This window comes from Psammomys obesus, unplaced genomic scaffold, assembly GCF_907164565.1.
Source record: "Psammomys obesus unplaced genomic scaffold, mPsaObe1.curated_primary_1811, whole genome shotgun sequence".
NCBI lineage: Eukaryota > Metazoa > Chordata > Mammalia > Rodentia > Muridae > Psammomys > Psammomys obesus.
The window spans coordinates 3755610-3778362 of record NW_026592776.1 but is presented as its reverse complement, the minus strand read 5'-3'; the positions used below and the strand labels follow the sequence as shown (position 1 = coordinate 3778362).

The window sequence follows — 22753 nt, the reverse complement described above, 5'->3', positions numbered from 1 at the left end:
TATAGTCTGGCCTTTTTTTTTTTTTTCAACAAGTCTTATGTTAGATTTTAAGGGTAGGAAAAATGAACATTTTGAAAGGAATATAGTCTGTTTTGGCAGGGCTCCCAGCCTTAACATTACCCTGTGAGGCTTCCTGTCCTTTTTAAAATTCTTTTTAAAATTACAAATTTATTAATTATTTATTACAATTTATTCACTTGTATACTGGCTGTTGCCCTCTTCCTTGTCTCCTCTCAATCCCTCCCTCCCTCCTTCTTCTCCTCCTATGCCCCTCCCCTATCCACTGATAGGGGAGGTCCTCCTTCTCTTCTCTCTGACCCTAGCTTATCAGGTTCTCATCAGGATTGGCTGCATTGTCTTCCTCTGTGGCCTGGCAAGGCTGCACCCCCCCCCCCCCAGGGGGAGAGGATCAAAGAGCCAGCCACTGAGTTCATGCCAGAGACAGCCCCTGCTCCCCTTACTAGGAAACCCACTTGGAGACTGAGTCTATGGGCTACATCTGAGCATGGGTTTTAGGTCCTCTCCATGCATGATCCTTGGTTGGGGTATCAGTCTCTACAAGGCCCTCAGGGCCCAGTTTTTAGTATAAGATAAGCATACTAAAATCTATAGTCCTAAAGAAGCCAAACAAGGAAGACCCTAGACAAGATGCTCAATCCTCATTCAGAAGGGCAAATGCAATAGAAGCAGCAGAAGACAGGAGCCTACCACAGGGGGCCTCTGAAAGACTCTACTGATCCAGGTACTAAAGCAGAGGCTGAGATTCATAACCAAACTTTGGGCAGAGCGCATGGAATTTTATTGAAAGAAGGGGGAGATAGAAAGACCTGGAAGGGGACAGGAGCTCCACAAGGAGAGCAACAGAGCTTCCTGTCTTTCTGTGGAGACAAATGCACAGAGGCTAAATGACATACTCTCCACACAGCATCTGAAGCAATTCCCAGACACCTCACCCCAGGGAGCAGCTCTTTCAGGGCTGGTGCATTCTGAATTAGAGCAAGAGTCTCATGGGGACTAGGAGGATGCAAATGGTCCGAAGCAGAGTTACAGACCTTCCCTTAGAGATCTTTTTTCCCCAACAGCAACATCTTTTTAGTAGAGTGTTACAAGTCTTATCTTTATACTTGTCCTAATACAAGTATACTTGTGTCTGTACACTACAGAGATGTTGGTGCTTAAGGGGTCTTAGTTCTTTTAGCAAATCGGTTTCTTTTGTGTCAATAAATGGGTCTGTGTCTTTTAGTGAAAGATGGCGACTGAAGCAAAGGTGCGCCTTTTCAAGACTCCTGCTTTTCATGTTTGTCTTTTCCAGTACCAGCCTTTTTCTAGTTGTTACTTTTGTATTAAAATATGATGCAACCAGTATTTCTTGAACCCATTTATATTCCTTTATACTCTTTTTTGCTTTCTCTGCCCCCTTGCTCTCATTCTTTTTTGCTCTTTCGCTTTCTCTGTCCCTCTCTCTCCTCATCTCCTCCCTCTTTCTCACCCTCTCTCTTGCCTCATTCCATCTCTGTCTCCATATTCTAAAACGGAGTCCCATGTGCCTCAGGCTGGCTTTGAAATTACTATGTAGCTAAGGCTAGTCTTGAATTCCTGATCCTCCTGCCTTTGCCTCCTAAGTGCTGGACTTACAAAGGTATGTACCACTTTGTCCAGTTCTCTAAGAAGAACTTCTCATTTAGAAACTAACTTGCCACAAAAATGTATACTGCTTGAAAATATTTTCCCCTAAAACTGAAAAAAAAATGCCTATGTTCTTGATCTGAATGAACTCCTTAGTGGCTGGGTCTGCCCTTCCTTGGCTCATTTCCAGCACTGAGTCCAGCATTCTTTACTCCATGCAGCTGCACCTATTGAACAACTGTCAGGTAACTGCAAAACCCCAGACATCACTGTTTTTTTTTTTTTTTTTTTTCTCGATAGACTTTCCTATGGCTTGCCTCAATGTTGAAAAACTGATATGTCAGAGAGCCTGAAGAATTTCCATTTTACTGATGCTGCTGCCTAGGAAACTTTGAGGCTATTCCATGGGCAGAAATCTGGGAACTGTGTGTGCATGTTTGAGGCTGATGCTTCATGACAGGCAACTCATGACATCTCTTATCTTTAGGGAACTCAGTGATGCTGACTGTGATGGAGCCCTGACCTTGCCTGAGTTTTGTGCTGCATTTCATCTCATTGTAGCGCGGAAGAACGGCTACCCTCTGCCAGAGGGCCTGCCTCCAACTTTGCAGGCAGAGTACCTGCAAGCAGGTAAGGTCTCATCGTGCACCAAGAACCTTAGCTAATTCTTGTGCATGCCTAATAACAAACTCTTATTTCTTAAAACGATAGCCGGACACCAAGGATTCCTTGACATCTGAGGACTCTTTAACTTGTATCCAAATATCACATGTTAGAATACGAGTTGTAGGGATGATCTTAGGAAATATGAACCGTTTTTTTTTTTTTCTATTTCTTGTGTCTTCTGGGTGGTTTAGAACCAACATCACTTCTCTTTTTGTGATAATCATGGAAGGCAAGTACTGAATCCTACTGTTGATAGAAAATGAACCTTATAGAGCCAACTATAAGTTTAGCATCTTGAGCCATATCCTAGCATCTCTTAAGTGGTCTTGGGTAAGGTAATTCAAAACTATAACTTTTTAAAAAAACAAACAAGGTGATAGTAATGTCAGATGCCAATTTTACTTATAATTATTGAACTAATTCCTTTCCCCCAAATTAGAGGACAGACTTGTAAGGCTATATTGCATTGTTTGGCAGACTATCCACGAGACCTTTTTGACCCTTCCATATCTGGGTGACTAGGTGGATTTCAGGGGAAAAAAGATTGTTATATGGTGTGTTAAAAATGTTTTGAGTCTTTCTTATGTGAGAGGCATTGTATTTTCTTTGTGGTTTGGGAAGAAGGTGCGGCAGGTATGCTTAGAGGCACTAAGAAGGGGTTTGGCTCATCCAAGGGATAGAATGTTCAGGCCACAGTGGTTGGTGTGTATAGCACAAAGAAGAGAGGCCAGGACTCTTCAGAGGCTGAAGAGAAAAGTTGGAAACAAATAATGAGCAATAGCATTGGTTTGGGTTAGGCAGGGAAGTGACTACGTTAGATTTCTTGTCTGCAATGATTCTCTGGGTTGCTCACCACAGAACAAGACTAGTCAAGACCAGAGGAGGACTCAGCTTGGGGAGGTGACAATGGACACAGAGAGATAGAAGATAAGGTGGAGGGAGTTAGCAGTTGATTGTTGTCATTTGTAGTCTTTGAAAAATTTTAGTTTTCCTATACAAGTCTGCCTTCTCTTTGCTTGTGAATGGTAGTGGTACCCCCTAGCCAGCATTTCAGTACACAACAGTGGCAGGAATATAAGTAGGGGTTAAAAAGAACACCAATCAAGACTTTCACATTCAGCTTTAAGAACATTTTATTAAAATCTGACTTCCTAACAGTGTGTCTTGACAGATTTGATACATTGCTTCTATTTATTACTACCCTAGTCTGCTTTTTCTCTTTGGAATATTAGCAACTTTTTCAAGTCATTGTGGTATTTCTTTCTTAATTATTTCATGACAAAGTAGTAAAGTAGAATCCACCTCTAAGAGGTAACCTGGCTGCTAGGTGATCAGCTTATCAAGTAGCATGCCTTCTCCCCTATGCTGATTTACTTCGCTTCCTAATTAACAACTACTTTTGCTGTTGTATGATAGAAGAGACTTGGGATGTTATTTCTTTATTGTCAGTCAGTAAGAATGTATACTTTCATTTTGGTCACTCCTGCTAACCAAAGAGATAAATATTTCATGAAGTTATGTTTGGTATGTATCATTTTAGTATTTTGCTTATTTCTAGCAATACCCCCAAACAAGGTGTTTTTTTTTTTTTAGTTAATATTCATAGCATCTAAACCACCTTTATGGCTACTGCACTTAAACTTTTTATTTAATATGATTAAAACTTAACATACCCTGGTAGCTAACATGGCACATGACTACCATGTTGCAACATGCATTGCTAAGAGCAAGAACTTGTCAGCCGACTGCCTCGTGTTCTCGCCTCTTCTGGTCCCTTACTGACTGGAGGCCCTTGAGTGTAAGTTGTTTACCTTTCCTGTTCCTCAGTTTCAGCACATGTGGAATGGGAATGGCAATACTAGATTGAGTTTGGAGAGGCTTTCAAATGCTGTCTCACCACAACAAGTGACGTAGGTAGTGTGTGTGAGCGAGCTGACTCTGTCGTTTAACAAGTACAGAAATGCTGTTAAGACATTCCACATACTATGGCTATAGTAAATATTCTTACATATTCTTTTTCTTCCTTACTAGCTTTCCCTAAATCCAAGTGGGAGTGTGCCATATTCGATTCTTATTCTGAGTTAATGCCAGCAAAGCAACAACCCTGTGACTTGAATCAGATGGAGGTAAAAACACAAAACAAGACAAAACAAAAACAAAAGCCTTCCCATGTTAATCATTATATATGTAGAAGTAAATCATAGCTTATAGCTTCTCAAACTCTGGAAAATGAACATTTATCTCATATTCTTTTTATGCTTCATTTGAAGATTGGCCTTTTAAATCTGCATGCTGAATAATGTATATAATTTTTTTCTTGATAAAAATAGAGTGTGTGAAATAACCAATATCTCTTGACCTTCTGGATGTGAAATTATGTGTAGTCAGACAAAGGCAGATTAGACAAGTTGTTTAATTTAACTAGGCTTTAAGTTCTTAGTAAATAATTTAACATCTTTATTCATTTATTTTTTATGTATAGGTGTTTTACCTGCATGCATGTCTGTGTGTATGTGTATGTCCGGTGCCCAAGAAAAGAGTGTCAGATCCCCTTGGACCGGGGTTAGAGACAGCTTCAGATTCCCATGTGGGTCCTGGGAATTGAACCCTGGGCTTCTGGAAAAACAGATAATGCTCTAAACCTCTAAGCCATTTCTTTAGCCCTGCAGTAAATAGTTTAAGTTGGAGTTTCAATTGCTGAGCATTATTAAGATATGAGGAACCTGAAAATTTTTGAAAAGAGGTTTAAGAAATATATAAGGGCCCCTAAAGATACTTCAGAGTTTTAAACTTTGAAACTATATGAGGATGGATTTGGATGATTCTGCCCAATTTTGAACATTTTATATGATATTGGACCATTAATAGAAGAGCTGTGCTCAGTGATCTTTAGTTGTGGTTTAATAAATATAAATTGGTATGGTTATTGTCACTACTATCATCACCACTATCATTTTTTTTACCACTGTTATGATTACTGTGATGACAAATTTTTCACTTTGAAATTTTTATCTTTTTAATTAAATATTTTGATACCATATAGTAATTATTTATTATAGCTTTCATTACAAAAATGTTATATGATATATTTTTATTATATTAACCCCTGTTACCCATTGTTGCTGATCTTCTTCTTCTCAATGGTTTCCTTCATGTCTTTTTGTGATGACCCAATAAGCTTAATTATGGTTGCTTACATGGGCATGGGTAGGGGATTATTTAAAGGCCCATGGGTACCTTACGTTAGGGCTACACCATGCACAGAATTGGTATTCATTATATTTTCATACACACATGCTTTTTCACTTAATATAATGATCTCCATCCAATGTTTTCCTGAAGTTGCCATGATTTCACTTTCTTGAGCTTGTTTGGAGGTTCTAGCAGGGAAGTGCAGCTACTCGTATACCCTTGACCGAAAACCAGTCCTTCTCCATTCGGGGAAGGTCGTCCTCTTCAGCTTCGGGAGGGATGCACATGTAGTGGTGAAAGAGGAAGGGGACACCCACCTAGCCAGCCAGATCAGCTGAATCAATCCTGATGATCAATGGGGTTGACAGATGTTGCAGCCAGATCGCCCTCACATTCGACTTCACTTTCTTATGACTTAATAAAACTCCATTGTGTATTTGTACTATAGTTTGATTATTTATTCATGTATCTGGGTTAATTCCATAATCTTGCTATTGTGACCATCAATAAACACGGATGGGCAAGTATCGCTGTGGTAGGACATAGGGTAGTTTGGGTATATGCCCAGGAGTGGTACAGCTGGGTCCTGTGGAAGACAAACCTTCACACTGCTGTCCAGAGTGGCTGCAGAGGTTTACATTCCCACCAGAAGCACACAAGGGTTTCTTCTTCCTCATATTTTTCCTTGCCAGCATTTTTTTTTCCTTGCCATCTGTTTTCCTGGAAGATAGTCATTCTGACTGGGGTGAGATAGAATCTCAAAGCAATTTTAATTCGCATTTTCCTGACGGATGAAAATATTGAATACTCTCCTTTTTTTTGCTGTTGTTTGTTTGTTTGTTTTGGAGATAAAGTCTAATGTTTCCTGCATTGGTCTTAAACTTTCTGATATAGCTAAGAATATACTGAATTGTTGATCTTTCTGCCTCCACCTCCCACCACACCCGGCTTTGTGTTTCTTTTTTTGAGAACTCTGTTCAGATCATTAGTCCACGTTTTGATTAAATTGTTTTTTTTATGTTTGTTTTTTTGAATATTTTATATATTGTAGACATTAGGTATTTGATGTACAGCTGAAACATATTTTCCCAATATGTAGGTTGTCTCTTCATTTTGATAATTATCTTTTGATGTACAGAAGCTTTTAATTTCATGTAATTCCACTTGTCAGTTCCTTTTTTGTGATGCGGATATTGAACTCAGGGCACTGTACATGCTTGACAAACACTAACACTGAGCTAGATCTCAACTCCCTATCTGTCAGTTCTTGGGAATATTTCCTGGGTTATTGTATTTTTTTTCTCCAACATTTTCAAATCTTAAGTAAGATCTTTGATCCATTTTGAATTGAATTTGGACACGTGAGAGATGGGAACCTAGTTTCATTCTTCTTCATGTATATATCCAAATTTTCCAGTACCATTTATTGAAGATGCTACCTTTTATCCAATATATGTTTTTGATACTGTTGGTACATAGTTGTAGTTGTCTGGCTTTATGTCTGGATGTTCTGTTCTATCTGTTGCTCTACATGTCTGCTTTTGTGTCAGTGCCATGCTGTTTTATAAAGGTATTGTGATGCCTCTGGTATTAATCTTTCTACTTAGGATTTCCCTGGCTAATTGGTGGATCATACTTCCACCAACATAAAGTTCACATGCTTCCCTGTGAACTTTAGGATTTTCTTCTGCTTTTGTGAAGAATACCATTGGGATTTTGATAGAGACTACATTGAACATGAATTATAGATAGGCAATACATCAAAATACATTCAGTGTCTGTAGCCACCAAGAAAATATAAATGAAAACTACACCGAAGCCTGGATGTACCTGAGCTGGTAGAGTGCTGGCTGGCCTGGCATGCATGAGGTCCTAGGTTTGGGTGTGGTGGCACGCATGTGCAGTCCTAGCAATTGGGAGGTAGATGGAGTATGACCATGAGTTTGAGGCCTATCTCAGCTACATAGTGAGCCCGAGGCTAAGCTGGGCCACATGACCACCTTCACAAAACAGGATTAGCCAAACAAAGCACCACATTGAGATTCTGTCTCACAACCATCAGAAAGGCTGCCATGAAGAAAACAAATAGCATATGTTGATGAGAAGGTAGGTAAAAAGTAACTCCAAGTAAGGTTGTTGGGAATGGAAGTTACTTCAGTTACTATGGGAATCAGTGTACTGGCTTCTCAGAATCTTAAAAATAACATGTGATCCATTTATACCACTTCTGGATATATACCCAGAAGAATCAAAGTCAGCTGACTATGGAGATTCCTGAAAGTAGGTTTATTATAGCACGATCCACAGTAGTTGTGTTGATGGAATTAGCATAGATGAAATGTGACCTATGGAGTGTTTTTAATTAAGCATAACGGTGAACAAAATCCAGGTGTATTAAGTAGTACATAAATCTCACCACTCAGGCAAAGGCAGAGATCTTTGTGAGTTCCTCACAAGCCTGGTCTAGAGAGCTCAGGTCAAGGTCCAAGGTGATATAGTGAGATACTGCTCACCCCCCATCCCAAAAAAATGAATAAAAGTGCGCCACCTTTGGGAAAGTGAATGTAACTAGAGATCATATGCTAAATGAAGTCAGCTTTCAAAAGATTAATATCATGTTTTCTGCAAAACGTGATATTTAGGGAAAGAAAGAGGGCCGTTCAGGTAAAAGAAATGTGAAAGGGGAAAGGGGGGAGAGAGGATAAGAAGGGCTAGTTGAAGGAGGTGAAAAAGACCAAAGTACATCATGTTGCATGTATAGAAACAATGAAGTCCCCCTGCTTTGTAGAGGTAGTATACAGCAATTAAAATGTTTATGTCATGTTTTACTGGCTGCTGACTAAACATTTGATGTTCTTATAAACTATTACTGTTCTGTCTGCAAGTCTTTCAAATTGTCACGAACCCATGGACTGTAAATAGATTTCGGTGCCAGACTTTTGAGCCCAAAGTCCAGTATAGGTGTTTGTGTTGTAAGCAAACCTGTAGCTGGTTGATTTTCAGGTCACAAGGAGTTTTCTGAGTAACACAGCTTTCTAAAGATAGCAGGGCTATAATCTTGTACTTACACTCATCAAGAATTATGGAGTATAATTGTAGGTACATTGCATGTTAGTATTTTAGATTACTATATTTTTTTCTTTTTAAAAAGACCTTTATTGAGAGATACCATACCATACCAATTTAAAGAACACAGTTCAGTTTTTACTATACTGATACAATTTTTCAACCATAAATATATTCTAATCTAATATTTTTTGTTTGTTGGGATTTCTTATGAGAATATAGGTGAGGAGTTATTTAGAGTATGGATGATTTAAAGGTAGCTGTGTCACTAAACATTCCACCTCAGCATGGGTGATGACCCATGAAAGCTGTATCCCTGAAGTATAGGCACAAAACATTTTTATTACTCCAAAACAAAACCCTCTTGCATTAGCACCCATTTGCCACACTCCCTGTCACCACCCTCTGATGATAGGATTAACATAGTGAAAACGGCCATCCTGCCAAAAACAATCTACAGATTCAGCGCAGTTCCCATCAACATACCAACACAATTCTTTACAGACCTGGAAAGAAAAATTCTCACTTTCATATGAAAAAAAAAAAAAAAAAAACAAAAACAAAAAACCCAGAATTGCCAAAATGATCCTGTATAACAACGGATCGTTTGGAGGTATCTCCATCCCTGATCTCAAGCTGTACTACAGAGCAATAGTAATAACTGCATGGTACTAGCATAGAAACAGAATGGTAGAACAATGGAAATGAATAGAAGGCCCAGAATTAAACCCACACACCTACGGATACTTGATTTTTTACAAAAAAGCCAGAACCATACAATGGAAAAAAGACAGCATCTTAAACAAATAGTACTAGTCTAACTGGATGTCTACATGTAGAAAATGCAAATAGATCCATACTCATCACGCCACACAAAACTAAAGTCCAAGTTGATCAAAGACCTCAAAATACAACCAGAAACACTAAATCTGTTAGAAGAAAAAGTGGGGAAGAGCCTTGAACTCATTGGTACAGGAGACAACTGCCTGAACAGAACACCAACAGCACAGGCTCTAAGATCAACAATCAATAAATGGGACCTCATGAAACTGACAAGCTTCTGTTAAGCAAAGGGCATGTCAGCAAAACAGAACAACAGCCTAGAGACTGGGAAAAGATTTTCGCTAACCCTATATCTGACAGAGAGCTAATAACCATAATATATAAAGAATTCAAGAAGTTAAAAAGCAACAAATCAAGTAATCCAATTAAATAAAGGGGTACAGAGCTAAACAGAGAATTCTCTATAGAAGAATATTGAAAGGCAGAGAAACACTTAAAGAAATGTTCAACATATTAGTCATCAGGGAAATGCAAATCAAAACAACCCTGAGATTTCACCTTACACCCATCAGAATGGCTAAGATAAAAAACTTAAGTGACAACACATGCTGGAGAGGATGTGGAGAAAGGGGAACCCTCCTCCACTGCTGGTGGGAATGGAAACTTGTACAACCACCTTGGAAATCAATTGGGCACTTTCTCAGTCAGTTAAGAAAAGTGCTTCCTCAAGATCCAACTATACCATTCTTAGGCATATATCCAAAATATGCTCAAATATACAACAAGGACATTTGCTCAACTATGTTAGTAGCAGCTTTATTTGTAATAGTCAGAATCTGGACACAACCCAGATGTCCCTCAATGAAGGAATGGATGCAGAAATTGTGCTACATTTACACAGTGTAATGCTACTCAGCGATTAAAAAAAAGGAAATCATGAAATCTGCAGGCAAATGTTGGGAGCTAGAAAAGAGTGAGGTATCCACTTATAAATAGATATTAGATATATAATATAGGATGAACATACTAAAATCCGTACGCCTAAAGAAGCTAAGCAAGAAGGAGGCCCCTTGGTAAGATGATCCTTCCTCATTCATAAAGGCAAATGAGATAGACATCTAAAGAGGGAGAAAACAGGGAACAGGACAGGAGCTTTCCACAGAGGGCCTCTGAAAGACTATCCAGCAGGGTATCAAAACAGATGCTGAGATTCATAGCCAAATTTAGGGCAGAGTGCAGGGAATCTTATGAAAGAAGGGGGAGATAGAAAGACCTGGAAGGGACAGGAGATCCACAAAGAGAACAACAGAACCAAAAAATCTGGGCCCAGTGATCTTTTCTGAGACTGGTACTCCAAACAAGGACCATGCATGGAGATAACCTAGAACCCCTGCATGGATGTAGCCCATTGCAGCTCAGTGTCCAAGTGGGTACCCTAGTAAGGGGAACAGGGACTATTTCTGACATGAATTCTGACATGGCTGGTTCTTTGATCACCTCCTACTGAGGTGGGAGCAGTCTTACCAGGCCACAGAGGAAGGCAATGCAGCCAGTCCTGATGAGACCTGGTAGGCTAGGGTTAGAGGGAAGGGGAGGAGGACCTCCCCTATCAGTGGAGTGGGGAAGGGGCATGGGAGGAGATGAGGGAGGGAGGGTGGGATTGGGTGAGGATGAGGACGGGGGCTATATCTTGGATACAAAATAAATAAACTGTAATCAATAAAATATATTTAAAGAAGAAATGATATAAACAGGACTTATATATGAAATTCTCAAAACTAAAATTAAAAACAAGGGAACGATTACTTGGAACTTCATGTGTACTACTTAAAGTACAACATGGCTCTTCCAAGAAATGCATCTAAAATTTCTTCTTCATCCTAGGATTTAAACAATATCCATGAATGCATAATTCAGATACTATTTAGTTTAAATGTACTTATGGGATTGCCTAGGAAATATTATAATATTTGCTATTTTTTACAGAGAAAACATTTTCCAGTTTATTATATAACTGAGTGGATGTTGGAGCTAAACATTAACTCTTTTTAATATATATATATATATATATATACGTATAATATATATGTACTAATATATATTAAATTATACCATAAAAATGACACTAACACTTAAAGAATCACATAAATGAGGGTCATTAGATCTTTGATGAGATTTCCACCTAGTGGTGCTATAACTTTTTATTTTGGAACCATTTTAAATCAGAAGCATGGGTTTGAGGTCTTTCAGTAAAGTAAAGTTTTTTTTTTTTTTCAAAGAGGTCTTTGGACCAAAGACATCTATGAATTTAATCATCTTCCTTGCATTTTTACATTGATCTCGAAGTTTGAAATATGTTTAAATGTATGTAATACCAAAGTACATTTGGAGCCAAATCATTCTATTACCCCTTTCTCCATCTCCCTATCATTGATTCTTAGATACCTTTATAGACCATACACATAAAGACAACATAAATATGAATATATTTTATTCTTTAATCACAGAAGAGGCCTTAGAGTACATACGTTTCAGCTTTGTTGATGTGTACTAGGCCAATATAGTCACACAGACATTTATGATGTTTTGATACATGTATGGAGATACGCATATATTGTGAAACAATTACCACAGTCAAGCCAATTAGTTCCCCAATCACCTCATGCAATGGTTTTGTTTCAGTGGAGATTTAAGACCTGCTTTCTGGGCAATTTTTAAGCATACTATATATTACTAATATTATAGTTAGAGTACATACTGGGTGGGCTTTTTAGAAATAAATATACAGTTACTAGACTTGAAACTATTCAAAACCAATTCATAGGTGATACATTTCAATATTCAATTTATTAGTATACTGAAAACCTTTCTTATCTATGAGTAAGGGGAATTTTTTTTTCAAGACAGGGTTTCTCTTTGTAGCCCTGGCTGTCCTGCTTTGTAGACAAGGCTAGTCTCACAGAGGTCCACCTGCCTCTGCTTCCCAGTGCTGGTATTATAGGTGTGTGCCACCATGCCAGGCCCCGTAGGGGAAATTTTTGATCTGCTCATCAATAAAATTTCTCCCACAACAAGGAGGCAGACCATCCACTGAATATTAGATCCTGGCAAACACTCCCACTATATAGGCACTTATCACAGCCTCTCCCTTTTGTGCAAAATTTTATAAAGACCAGGCAGTGCTTGGCTGACTGGAAAAATGCACAAGATTCAAATTCAATGTAAGATTCACTAGTAAGCCTTAATTTGAATCTTTGTTTCTCAAATCTATTTTTCCTCTATGTGTATTAGTATTTTACTGAAAATTTACTTATACAGAATCAGAAAGCCAAATTAATAAAATAGAATTAAATGTCACCACTTACTAAACACAAATTTTGACATGAACTATTAACTTTAAAACATTTAGTCATGTGTGATTATCATTTAATTTTTATTTCAACCGGTATGTTTAATTTTCTTTTCCAAGAAAACATCTGTCAAAGACACGGCTGACTTTCCTGTCCCTACAAAAGATGTGACTACTGGTGATGACAAACAAGGTATGAAAATAGTTTTGTTGTTATAAGGATGCCTTCCTCTGCTTCCTTATCCATTTCTCCTGAAACAGCTTCCAGGCCATATGAGCGCACTGCTCAATATGAATACTCATTCGGATATGTTGTGTAGTTTGAATTGTTGTCATAAGCTTATAGTTCACAAAGTGGCAGTAAGACCTTCAGTGTCTGAATCACCTTAATTCAATTGGTCATTGTTAATCTTAGGGTATTTTGACATATTATATCGAATTCTGTTTCAATAGTTAGGAAATGGAAAGAATCGGGAGGTTAATATTCAGTGTTGGCATAAATGAATGTACATTTGTATACAGGTCTATTCCACGAGGAAGTTCTTTTAGACAGTGTGCCAATCCTAAAGCTTAATCTGTTTCTCGTTGGTCTTATGGGTATGGAGGTGGATATGGAGCCTGGTTTCAATTTGCTTATTTTACTGGGTAGCTGAGAAGGCAGTCAGCACAGTGTCCAGTGTTAGAGATACCCTCAGGCATAGGGGTGCCGGCCTGCAATATCCACCAGCGGGGGAAGGACCCTCTCCTCTAAACCCCATCCTTTGTATGATGTTTTTATGACTTACCAGGTCCTTCCCCATATACCATCTTATCTATAGACCTCACAAAACTAGTGCTTTTGAAATCACTCAGCATTTAGAAATAAGTAGCCAAGCTCAGGCAGGCAGTATGAATTTTTTACTTTTCAAAAAAAAAAAAAAAACTGGGATAAGAACCAAGATTTTCTGTCTTAAGCTGGTGTTCCAACTGTTATATCAATTCACCACTCACAAGTGAGAGAAGCCCCTCTGAAGTGAAGCCATTTCAGATTTTATTGTTGAGCCCTTCCATTAATTCAGCCTCACATTAAGATGAAAAAGAAGTTTTCTATTTGCACCAATGGATTCATGCTTTCTATTTAAATGTTTGTTTAGGAGATTCAAGTGGAACTAGACATTATCTACAGCTGATCAGTCTCCTAATGTATGGGTCTTTGCCTTGACTACAAAACTCTAAAATCATTGAAGTTTGTGTTTAAATCTCAAACATTCTCCTATTAAAGAAAACAGGAGAAATGTGGATTTTTTTTGTAATACCTCTCTTAACCACTAATGGCTGTCTCTCTAGAAAGTTGAAATTAAAGCTTCCTTCTGTAAAAGGAGAAACTGTTTCCATGTTCTATGAGGTTTTCATTATTCTAGAAATGCTATAGCAACTTCTACAGGTTTGTGAGACTTTTCTGTAACTGATGGATAGGGAGTATTCATTTTAATGCAATGTATGACAGATACAAAATTTCACAAGGCTTTTGTTTTCTCTTTCTTCTCCTTTCTCTTCCCTCTTCCTTAAAAATGAAACAAAATACTACTAGCTTTGAAAAGTACTGTTAATGAATCCTTACCAAAGGACATATCTGAGGATACAGGTAGGAGAAAACCATTTTAATGTATGTTCTATCCAATAATTTCTAATTTAAAAAAAACAGCTGTTTGGTGACTGAAGATTGTTGTGTCTGTAATAGTGTGTCTGTTTCTAAATTTTCGGCTTGTGTTTTATTAAAAGAAGCCTTAGGTTTTCTACTGTTTCCCTCTCTTTAGAAGAGGATGACTTTCTGCTCTGAACTTGCATTTCATTCTGTTTGAATTTAAAAGTATAAAACTGGGACAGTGATTCAGATCAATGCCTGCGCTTTCTTTGTAAAGTAAGGAACTCATAAGGTGGATGAGAGACCCAGAATTTATATTTCCATTGCGAAAGTATCAATGTTAAATATCTTTATAATCCTTCCCTACCAGGAAGGTAATGCTTAGATACAGTAGATTCCAAGGAGAAAACAAAACAAAACAAAACAAACAAACAAACAAAAAAAAAAAACCAAAAAAACATGCATTCGACTCCAAGGAGAAAAAAAATATAGAAATTGCTCAGGTCAGCTTCTTAGAGAAATAAAAATGTGTCTGGGAAACCATAGAGAATGTCTGGGCCAGTATATTCAGCCCTCTAAGAACATATTTATTTATTTAATTTTATGTGTGTATGTATATATGCCTGAGTATTTATATGTGCCTTAAATGTGTGCAGTGCCCATGTATGTCAATAAGAGGTGTTGGACCCCCTGGAACTGGAATTACGGATGCTTGTGAGCTGCCATATGGGTACTGGGTTCTAAACCCAGGTTGTCTGCAAAAACAATAAGCACTGTTAAGTGCTGAGCCATCTCTTTAGCCCTCTTTAGTTCTCTCTTAATGGGGCCATCACTGAAGCAAGATAAACCTTGTTAAAAGTCAAGTGGCTCCAGAAAGCATTTTTACTTAGATCTTTGGTTATGAGGAGTTGAAAGAAGTTTTTGCTTCCTTCTTTATTGTTATTGCTCTTGAATATTTAGAATGTAAATAATGTTTCTACCATCCTGAGCTTATTTGTTTAAAGTTGCAACAGAGGAATCAAGACTACCTAAGCTTATGCTTATGTTTCCCAAACATTAAGTTTGTTTGAAGTTTAAAAGCAAGAGTAGGGATTCTAGGTTATCTCCATGCATGGTCCTTGGTTGGAAAAGACCCCTGTGTCCAGATTTTTTTTGGTTCTGTTGCTCTCCTTGTGGAGCTCCTGTATCCTCCAGGTCTTTCTATCTCTCCCTTCTTTCATAAGATTCTCTGCACTCTGCCCAAAGTTTAGATCTGAGTCTCAGCATCTGCTTTGATACCCTGCTGGGTAGAGTCTTTCAGAGGCCCTCTGTGGTAGGTTCCTGTCCTGTTCCCTGTTTTCTCCTACTTCTAAAACACAAATGTAGCCCATGGCAGCTCAGTCTCCAAGCGGGTTTCCTGGTAAGGGGAACAGGGACTGTCTTTGACATGAACTCCGTGGCTAGCTCTTTGATCACCTCCCCTTGAGGGGGGAGTAGCCTTACCAGGCCACAGAGGAAGATAATGAAGCCAGTCCTGATGAGACCTGATAGGCTAGGGTCAGATGGACAGGGAGGAGGACCACCCCTATCAGTGGACTGAGGGAGGGGCATGGGAGGAGAACAGGGAGTGTGGGATTGGGAGGGGATGAAGGAGGGGCTACAGCTGGGATACAAAGTGAATATACTGTAATTAATGAAATATACATAAAAAAGCAAGAGAAGGGTGGAGAACGATGAATTAGGAGGAGATAGGAAGGACTGGGCAGAAGAAATCACCAGGACCCAGGTGATTCTGGTATGTGTCCTATTTGGTGATTCTGGCCTTTTTGGAAACCAATACCACCAAAAAGGAGTGCTGCAAAATAGGAAATTAAGATGGTAAGTCAATTATGACTCTAAAATCAGTGGGAATTTTCAGGCCTGATTTTGACTTTTGAAACATATTAGGATCCATTCATCACAGGGGAAATGCTTTATTTGTATAGGCCATTTTTTTTTTGTGTTTTCTGAAGCTTTTAAAAAATTATCATTTATTATAATTTTTTCAATTTGTATTCTAGCTGTGGCTCCCTCCTTAGTCCCCTCCCATTCCCACTCTCCCTTTTCTCCCCCTATGCCCCTCTCTTAGTCCATTGATAGGGGAGGACTTCCTACCCTTCCTATCTGAACCTAGACTCTCAGATCTCATCAGAACTGACTGCATTGTCTTCCTCTGTGGCCTGGCAAGGCTGTACCCACTCCCTCGGGGGAGGTGGTCAAAGAGCCTGCTACTTAGTTCACGTGTATAGGCCAATTCTTAATGACTCTGATTTTGGATGTGAAGGTTTTGTAAATTTTGTGACATGGTATTAGTAAAAAATATTTCAGTCTGAAGTGTTAAATTAATGTTTCTCCTATAGAATTTGAGAATTCTAAATCTTTCTATTTGTTCCAGAGATTTCAGCATGAGATCAAGTGTTCTCTGAGGCATGCACCTCAATTCTCATTTTTTAACATTCTTTGACAAGGGCTTGGCAACACTGGCTAAAACCTAACAGGTGTGCCACAGCACACGAAGTATATCTAAATTTGTTTCGCACTGCCTGGGAACATGCTGTATCTTTTTTTTGATTTATTCTTCCCATTGCTGCCCCCTTCTGGATACGATGCAATCACTCATCTCAAACATATTTAATAGCCTATTTTCTGGGTGGTAAGCACAGTCTCCCCCTGGGGGATAGGAGAGTGGTAAAGTAGTAATTATAATTCTGCATGGTGGTCAAAGTACTGGAGACAGTTCCTCTCAGTGCCACTGTAACCTTTTAGAAGGTCAATCATTAGGTATATGTCCTCTTCCTTTTCTCATTTCCTGGAAAGATGACAAAAGATAACGTCCCTGGAGTGTTTCAGGAGGTTGTCATTTCCCCCTCTCTCCAGCTAAATGAGAAGCTGTGATCCATCCATTGGCTTTGCCTTGAGCTTGCAACCCAGTGTGTTCCTTGCCGTTTCTGCAGATACTCATACGCACCAGGAAGCTGAGTTGGCTCTTAGGGCCGTCAGGGGGGTGGAGAGAAGATTTAACTAGACTGGTACTGTTGAGGCTTTTGTAGTCTGAAACCGGAACCGACTTACCAAGCTGTGCCTCAGCTACATCTTTGCAGGCAGAGAGAAAAAGTGTGCCTCTGCTCTGCCTATCATCCCCATACATGGTGATAATCACTGTGATGGCAGTGAAGGTGATGTGGTGGGTAATAGATGAGGGGTACCATGTCATCAGGGAATGGGAATTCCTTGTTAAACATTTTGCACATCCTCTTAGCCCTTTAGTTGAATGGATACGTATCAGGAAAATCCAAGAGGTTTCACGCCTCATGTTCCATTCTAGCCCAATTCAACCACATACGGTGCACAGATATCAGTAGTTTTCATCTCGCCTCTGGGTCATGGCAAGATGTGGGTCATGTGCAGTTTGGTCTCCAGACAGCTGGGGACAGTCCTAGGTGCTGTCCATTGCTAGTGACCAGTTCACAGTCCTTCTGTAGTGCAGCAGCTCAGCCTTTCTACTCCCTGCTCCATCTGAGCCTCTTTTTTATTTTCAATTCTGTAAGGAACTAAATTCAGAATCCAGATTTGAAGGCCTAGGATATTAGGAGCCTTTATATATGTCCTATACAAATGGAACTCTTTGCAGTTCTGTAGGACATTCACTTTCCTAGGACTCCAGCCTTCTTATTTGTCCCTGTGAGAGAGGGACTTGCTTAACAGGTGAGGAAAGGGAAGCTCAGCTTTTTAGTGACGTGGCTAGGAGGAGTATCTCTGGACCCCCAGCCTGGTTTCTGTTTGTTCTTCATTGCTCATCTACACCCCTACTTCATCTTCAGCATTTCATCTGTCTGTCTGTCTGTCTGTCTGTCTGTCTGTCTGTCTCTCCTTAGCAGTGCTCACCCTTCCTTCCATACCCGTCCCTGTACCAGCACACAGATAATGATAAAGACAAATGACAAAGGAATTAATGGTTACCATGGTCTGGTGGTGTGAGAAACAGTGTTTTAACATGGCTAGGACTATTTTTTAAAAATAGTAAATAAAACTTTTATTTATTTTTTAAATATTTTTTTATTTTTTAATCTTAGTTACAGTTTATTAACTTTGTATCCCGCTCCCTCATTCCCTCCCATTCCCACCCTCCCTCCCTCATCTCCTCCCTGCCCCTCTCTAAGTCCACTGCTAGGGGAGGTCCTCTTCCCCTTTCATCTGACCCTAGCTTATCAGGTCTCTTCAGGCCTGGCTGCAAAGTCCTCTTCTGTGGCCTAGCAGGGCTGCACGGCTGGGACTTTTGCTCCCCAAATATCTCTGGCAAGCAGTGAGTCCTGAGGGAGAAGAGGAACACAGAGGGCCTCGTCAGAGGCCTGCCTCCAGCTCTGCCATGAGTCTGGCCACATGTTTCCTCTTATAGCTTCAGGGCAGTTTCATTGGCTGGGAGAGAGGGGAGTCTCCATATAGGTTTGCCATTCTTTGCTGCCTGGAGTTGGGAGGGGGGACGGAAGTGTCATTTCTTCTTTGCTCAGGTAGGGGTCCATGATATGAACAAAAAGAGTCTCGGTCTCCTTGGCTGTTCCACACTTTCATGATGAGGAGGGGAATATGGCAGCATTTCAGATGGAAGGGAAAACATGCCTGTTCTCACTACAGCAAGCCAAAATGCTTAGGTCAGGAGAAATGGCTCTTTTTAAAAAAAATATTCTTTTTTAATTAATTACAGTTTATTTACTGTATCCCAGCTATAGCCCCCTCCCTCATCCCCTTCCACTCCCACCCTCCTTCCCTCTTCTCCTCCATGCCCCTCCCCAAGTCCACTGATAGGGGAGGTCCTTCTTCCCTTCCATCTGATCCTAGTCTATCAGGTCTCATCAGGAGTGGCTGCACTGTATACCTCTGTGGCCTGGTAAGGCTGTTCCCCCACCGGGGGGAGGTGATCAAAGAGCAGGCCACTGAGTTCATGTCAGAGCCAGTCTTTGTTTCCATTACTAGGGAACCCACTTGGACACCAAGCTGGAAATGGCTCTTCGTTACATGTAAGGAGAGGTTCACTCTCTTGGGAGTTTGCTTTTGCTTTGCTAGCATTTCTGAGAATTTTCAGCCATCCTTCCTGCCTTGCTTGTCTAACCCAAGGGTTTTAATGATCATCATCAATCTACACTGCTTTCTACCAGAGGAGGCTTTTTATCTTTGGAGCAGCATAAATAAGGATAGAATAGTGCAGCCAGACACTTTCTTTTGGCTAAATCTGTGAAACAAAGAAACAAATTATATTTTCCCCATTAGTAGCGTTCTTCTTGTAGATTTTTATAGTGAAAACTTGCAGTGTTTGCAAAACCATAGCAGAGCTATGAGCTTCTAAAGGCACCTTCCAAAAATGAATGGAAACACAAAAAGAGGACTGATGTTTTTGTAAGTGTTTCTAATTACTCCCCACAACTTCTGTTGGGAAAGTGGACTCCATGGGTGTTGGTAGTGAGCACATTAGTTTCTGGTTTAGGTTTGATGAGGAAATGTATGGTTGAAGCACATTTTAATGATTTTATTTCATAGTATTCTTTGTCCGATTTGGTTACAGAGACACGGGGACAAGATTATTTTCTTTCTCTCTCTCTCTCTTTTTGTGGAGGGAGGTTTTTGAGATATGGTCTCACTGTGTAGTTTAGACAGGCATTCTGGAACTTACTGTGTTGCCCTGACTTTTCTAAAAAAACCACAGTGATGTTCCTTACTCAGCTTTCCAAGTGCTGGGATCATAAGCATGAGCCACCATACCTGGCTAGGGATATTTCTTATAGGAAAAGCTGCATACCATTTAACTTTTTTTTTTTTTGTAAGAGCTCAGCTTTCTTGTGACCATAGTGCTTTGTGCACATGTGTGTACACACACAGACACACAGACACAGGCACACACATACACATATACAGACACTTGCACAAGATCTCATTAATTAGCCTTGGCGAGCCTAACTCAATATGTAGACAAGGTTGGCCTTGAGCTTGTGGCCTCCTGCCTCTGCATCTAGAATTCTGGTATTAGCCACTACATTTGTCTCTGAAAATGTTATATAGTTAAGGAAAATATGTAGGTAGATATATTTCTTCCTAAGCTTCATGTGAGACTAGTTTCAAGTCTATTATTAGACTATGACGAGAGACCAACAAGCCCTCAGGTAGGAATCTATCATTATATAAAAAGACAAACTCTTAAGTGGGTTGTCTTTTTATTTTGGAATGTCTCCATTAATCCATTTAGATTTGAGAATGCCCTCTCAATGTCCCAGTGAAAGACAACATGCTGAATTTCTTACCGTCTCATTGCGCCTTTAACTTTAAAAGTAAACTCAGAGAACTATGAAAGTGTAGAAGCCCCTGTGTTCTTCACATGGGTACATCAACCTGAGCTTTACTTGTTGCTGTGTTCTGTACAAGCCCAGGTGCTCCTTCCATCCCTGATTAATTGAGAAATGAAAACCCAAGCAACCAACAAATAATCTTTCGTTTCAGCAACTTCTAAGGACTGCAACGGTCTCAAAGCAAGACCAAGATCCAGGTAGTGTTTATTTCATTTCTCATTTGATGCCCTGTGTGCTTTATCCCTGCCTAGGGATAAATTCCAAACCCCAAACCCACACCCAAATCTGCTTCACCTTTAGATGTGAATCAAATATGTGGGCTGTTTTACTTCTTGCGAGTGGCCTGCGTCAATTACATAGTGATGCTGGAAAGCCTTGTAGTCTTTGTGAGCATTAGTGCTAGAAGATGGTGGCTATTGTCATCTGTACCCCTGATAGGTAGTACTTTGTGTATCATGACTGACTTGGGGTTGGGTGATAAATAATGGGCTGGGTATAGCTTTGTTAAGAGGCAACCAGGGTTAAAAGTTAACAGCTAAAGTTTCGGTGAATGTGAACACCTAACCAATAAAAAGTCTGAAACATAAAATCTAGAGAAGGGAAAATTCTTATGGTGACTTCAAGGATACACTGGGCTTCGGGTAGGCACTACTTAGGGGTCTCTTTGAGCCATTCATAGCACCTTTTCTCAATTCCACAGTTTTAAATCGCCAGAAATGAAAGAAGGAGAACCAAGAGAGCAGACTTGTAGCTGTTATCAGACTTAGAAGAGAAGAGCAGATGGAGAAATATGAGACACTAAAAGAGTTAGCCCACTACAGACAAGAAATGTTGAGGCCACCTTTAAGCAGTAGAGGTGCAGTGTAATACAGGCTTGGTTGTTTTTTGTTTGCTTGCTTGTTTTGCTTTACTTTAACTCTCAGTGACTTTTTTCCTCCTCCTCCATCTTCAGCTCCTCTATACCACCTCCCAAGTGGATTTAAGCTTTATCATATTTTATGAAATTTAAGGACAAACTATCTCACTATAAATCAAAGAATTTAGGTTTCATTTTCATGCTCATATAAACCACAGATACCTACATTCATGTATATTTTATACATATTACTCTGTATTAGCTTTTGGATAGAAATGATAATATTTACCCATTTTTACAATATGAAAAGATTTCCATGAATTGCAGACATGAGCTGATATATACCATATTAACCATAAATCGAACTTCATAAATAAAGCTTCTGCTGAGTTCTCTCCCTCAAAATGAATGAAAGTATAAAAATCTCAAAGGCACATGCTCACTAGTAATGGTCTGGACAAATCTTATATGTTATTCTTTTAGAGGTTGGCCTCCTGGTACAATATGGATAATTTTATTTTCCTTATTTCCAATTGGCTATTTACTGAGATTAAGAGTGTCAAATCATCTTTTTTTTTCCTTATTTGTCAAGTGGTAAAGCCTTGTAGAAGTATATGGGAAAGAGGAAAAATTATCATTCTGCTATTCTGTTGTTCTTTATTTTGCCAATTCCTTGCACACTGTGTTTTACTTGGTCACAGTCCTGCCATACAGTCTTCGCTTATTTGGTATTCAGTACCTTTCCATGTGAAAATATAAGCATGAAGATCATATATGGAAAGGAGATATGTGGTATGGGGTAGTGTGTATATGTGCATACAAGCACATGCATGCACACACAAACTATTACACCTATGTTTCTACACTTATTCTTTCTTCTTTAAGTAGAAGATGTCAACAAAGCTGCATGTGGCATAGAAACTTTTTTCTTTAATTTCTGGCTAGGAACTCTAGCTTACTTTACAGAGTGATTGTTAATTTTCTTGGATTGTGTCTGGCAGAGTTAGAGAACTTTTCCTTTAACTCTTGTCTTTGTTTGCCTTGTCTATCCAGATATGGTACAAGTATCAAGCCAAGAGCATGCCCCATATCATTATTATGGTTGTCTCAAAGATTGCTTCATTGCAAGACAAACAAAACCTTCAGCAAGCACAGAGAGACCTTGAGAAACTTTTGTTTTGTTCTGTTTGGGGATAAGAAAAACCTTGCCTTGTAACAGTTAATTATGAATTGAAGCT

The 22753-nt window shown here is 39.3% G+C and overlaps 1 protein-coding gene across 2 annotated transcripts in view; it reads left to right on the top strand.

Moving 5' to 3' along the window:
- Reps2 (RALBP1 associated Eps domain containing 2) overlaps nt 1-22753 on the top strand; it is a 180685-nt gene that overhangs the window by 46031 nt on the left and 111901 nt on the right. Inside the window, exons 7-11 of one of the 2 annotated variants that reach the window (XM_055615740.1) lie at nt 2114-2256; nt 4324-4418; nt 12803-12875; nt 14253-14306; nt 20811-20856. In XM_055615740.1, the coding sequence (XP_055471715.1) occupies nt 2114-2256; nt 4324-4418; nt 12803-12875; nt 14253-14306; nt 20811-20856 (411 nt within the window). The remainder of the gene's footprint in view (nt 1-2113; nt 2257-4323; nt 4419-12802; nt 12876-14252; nt 14307-20810; nt 20857-22753) is intronic. The other variant, XM_055615741.1, reaches the window with a different exon arrangement.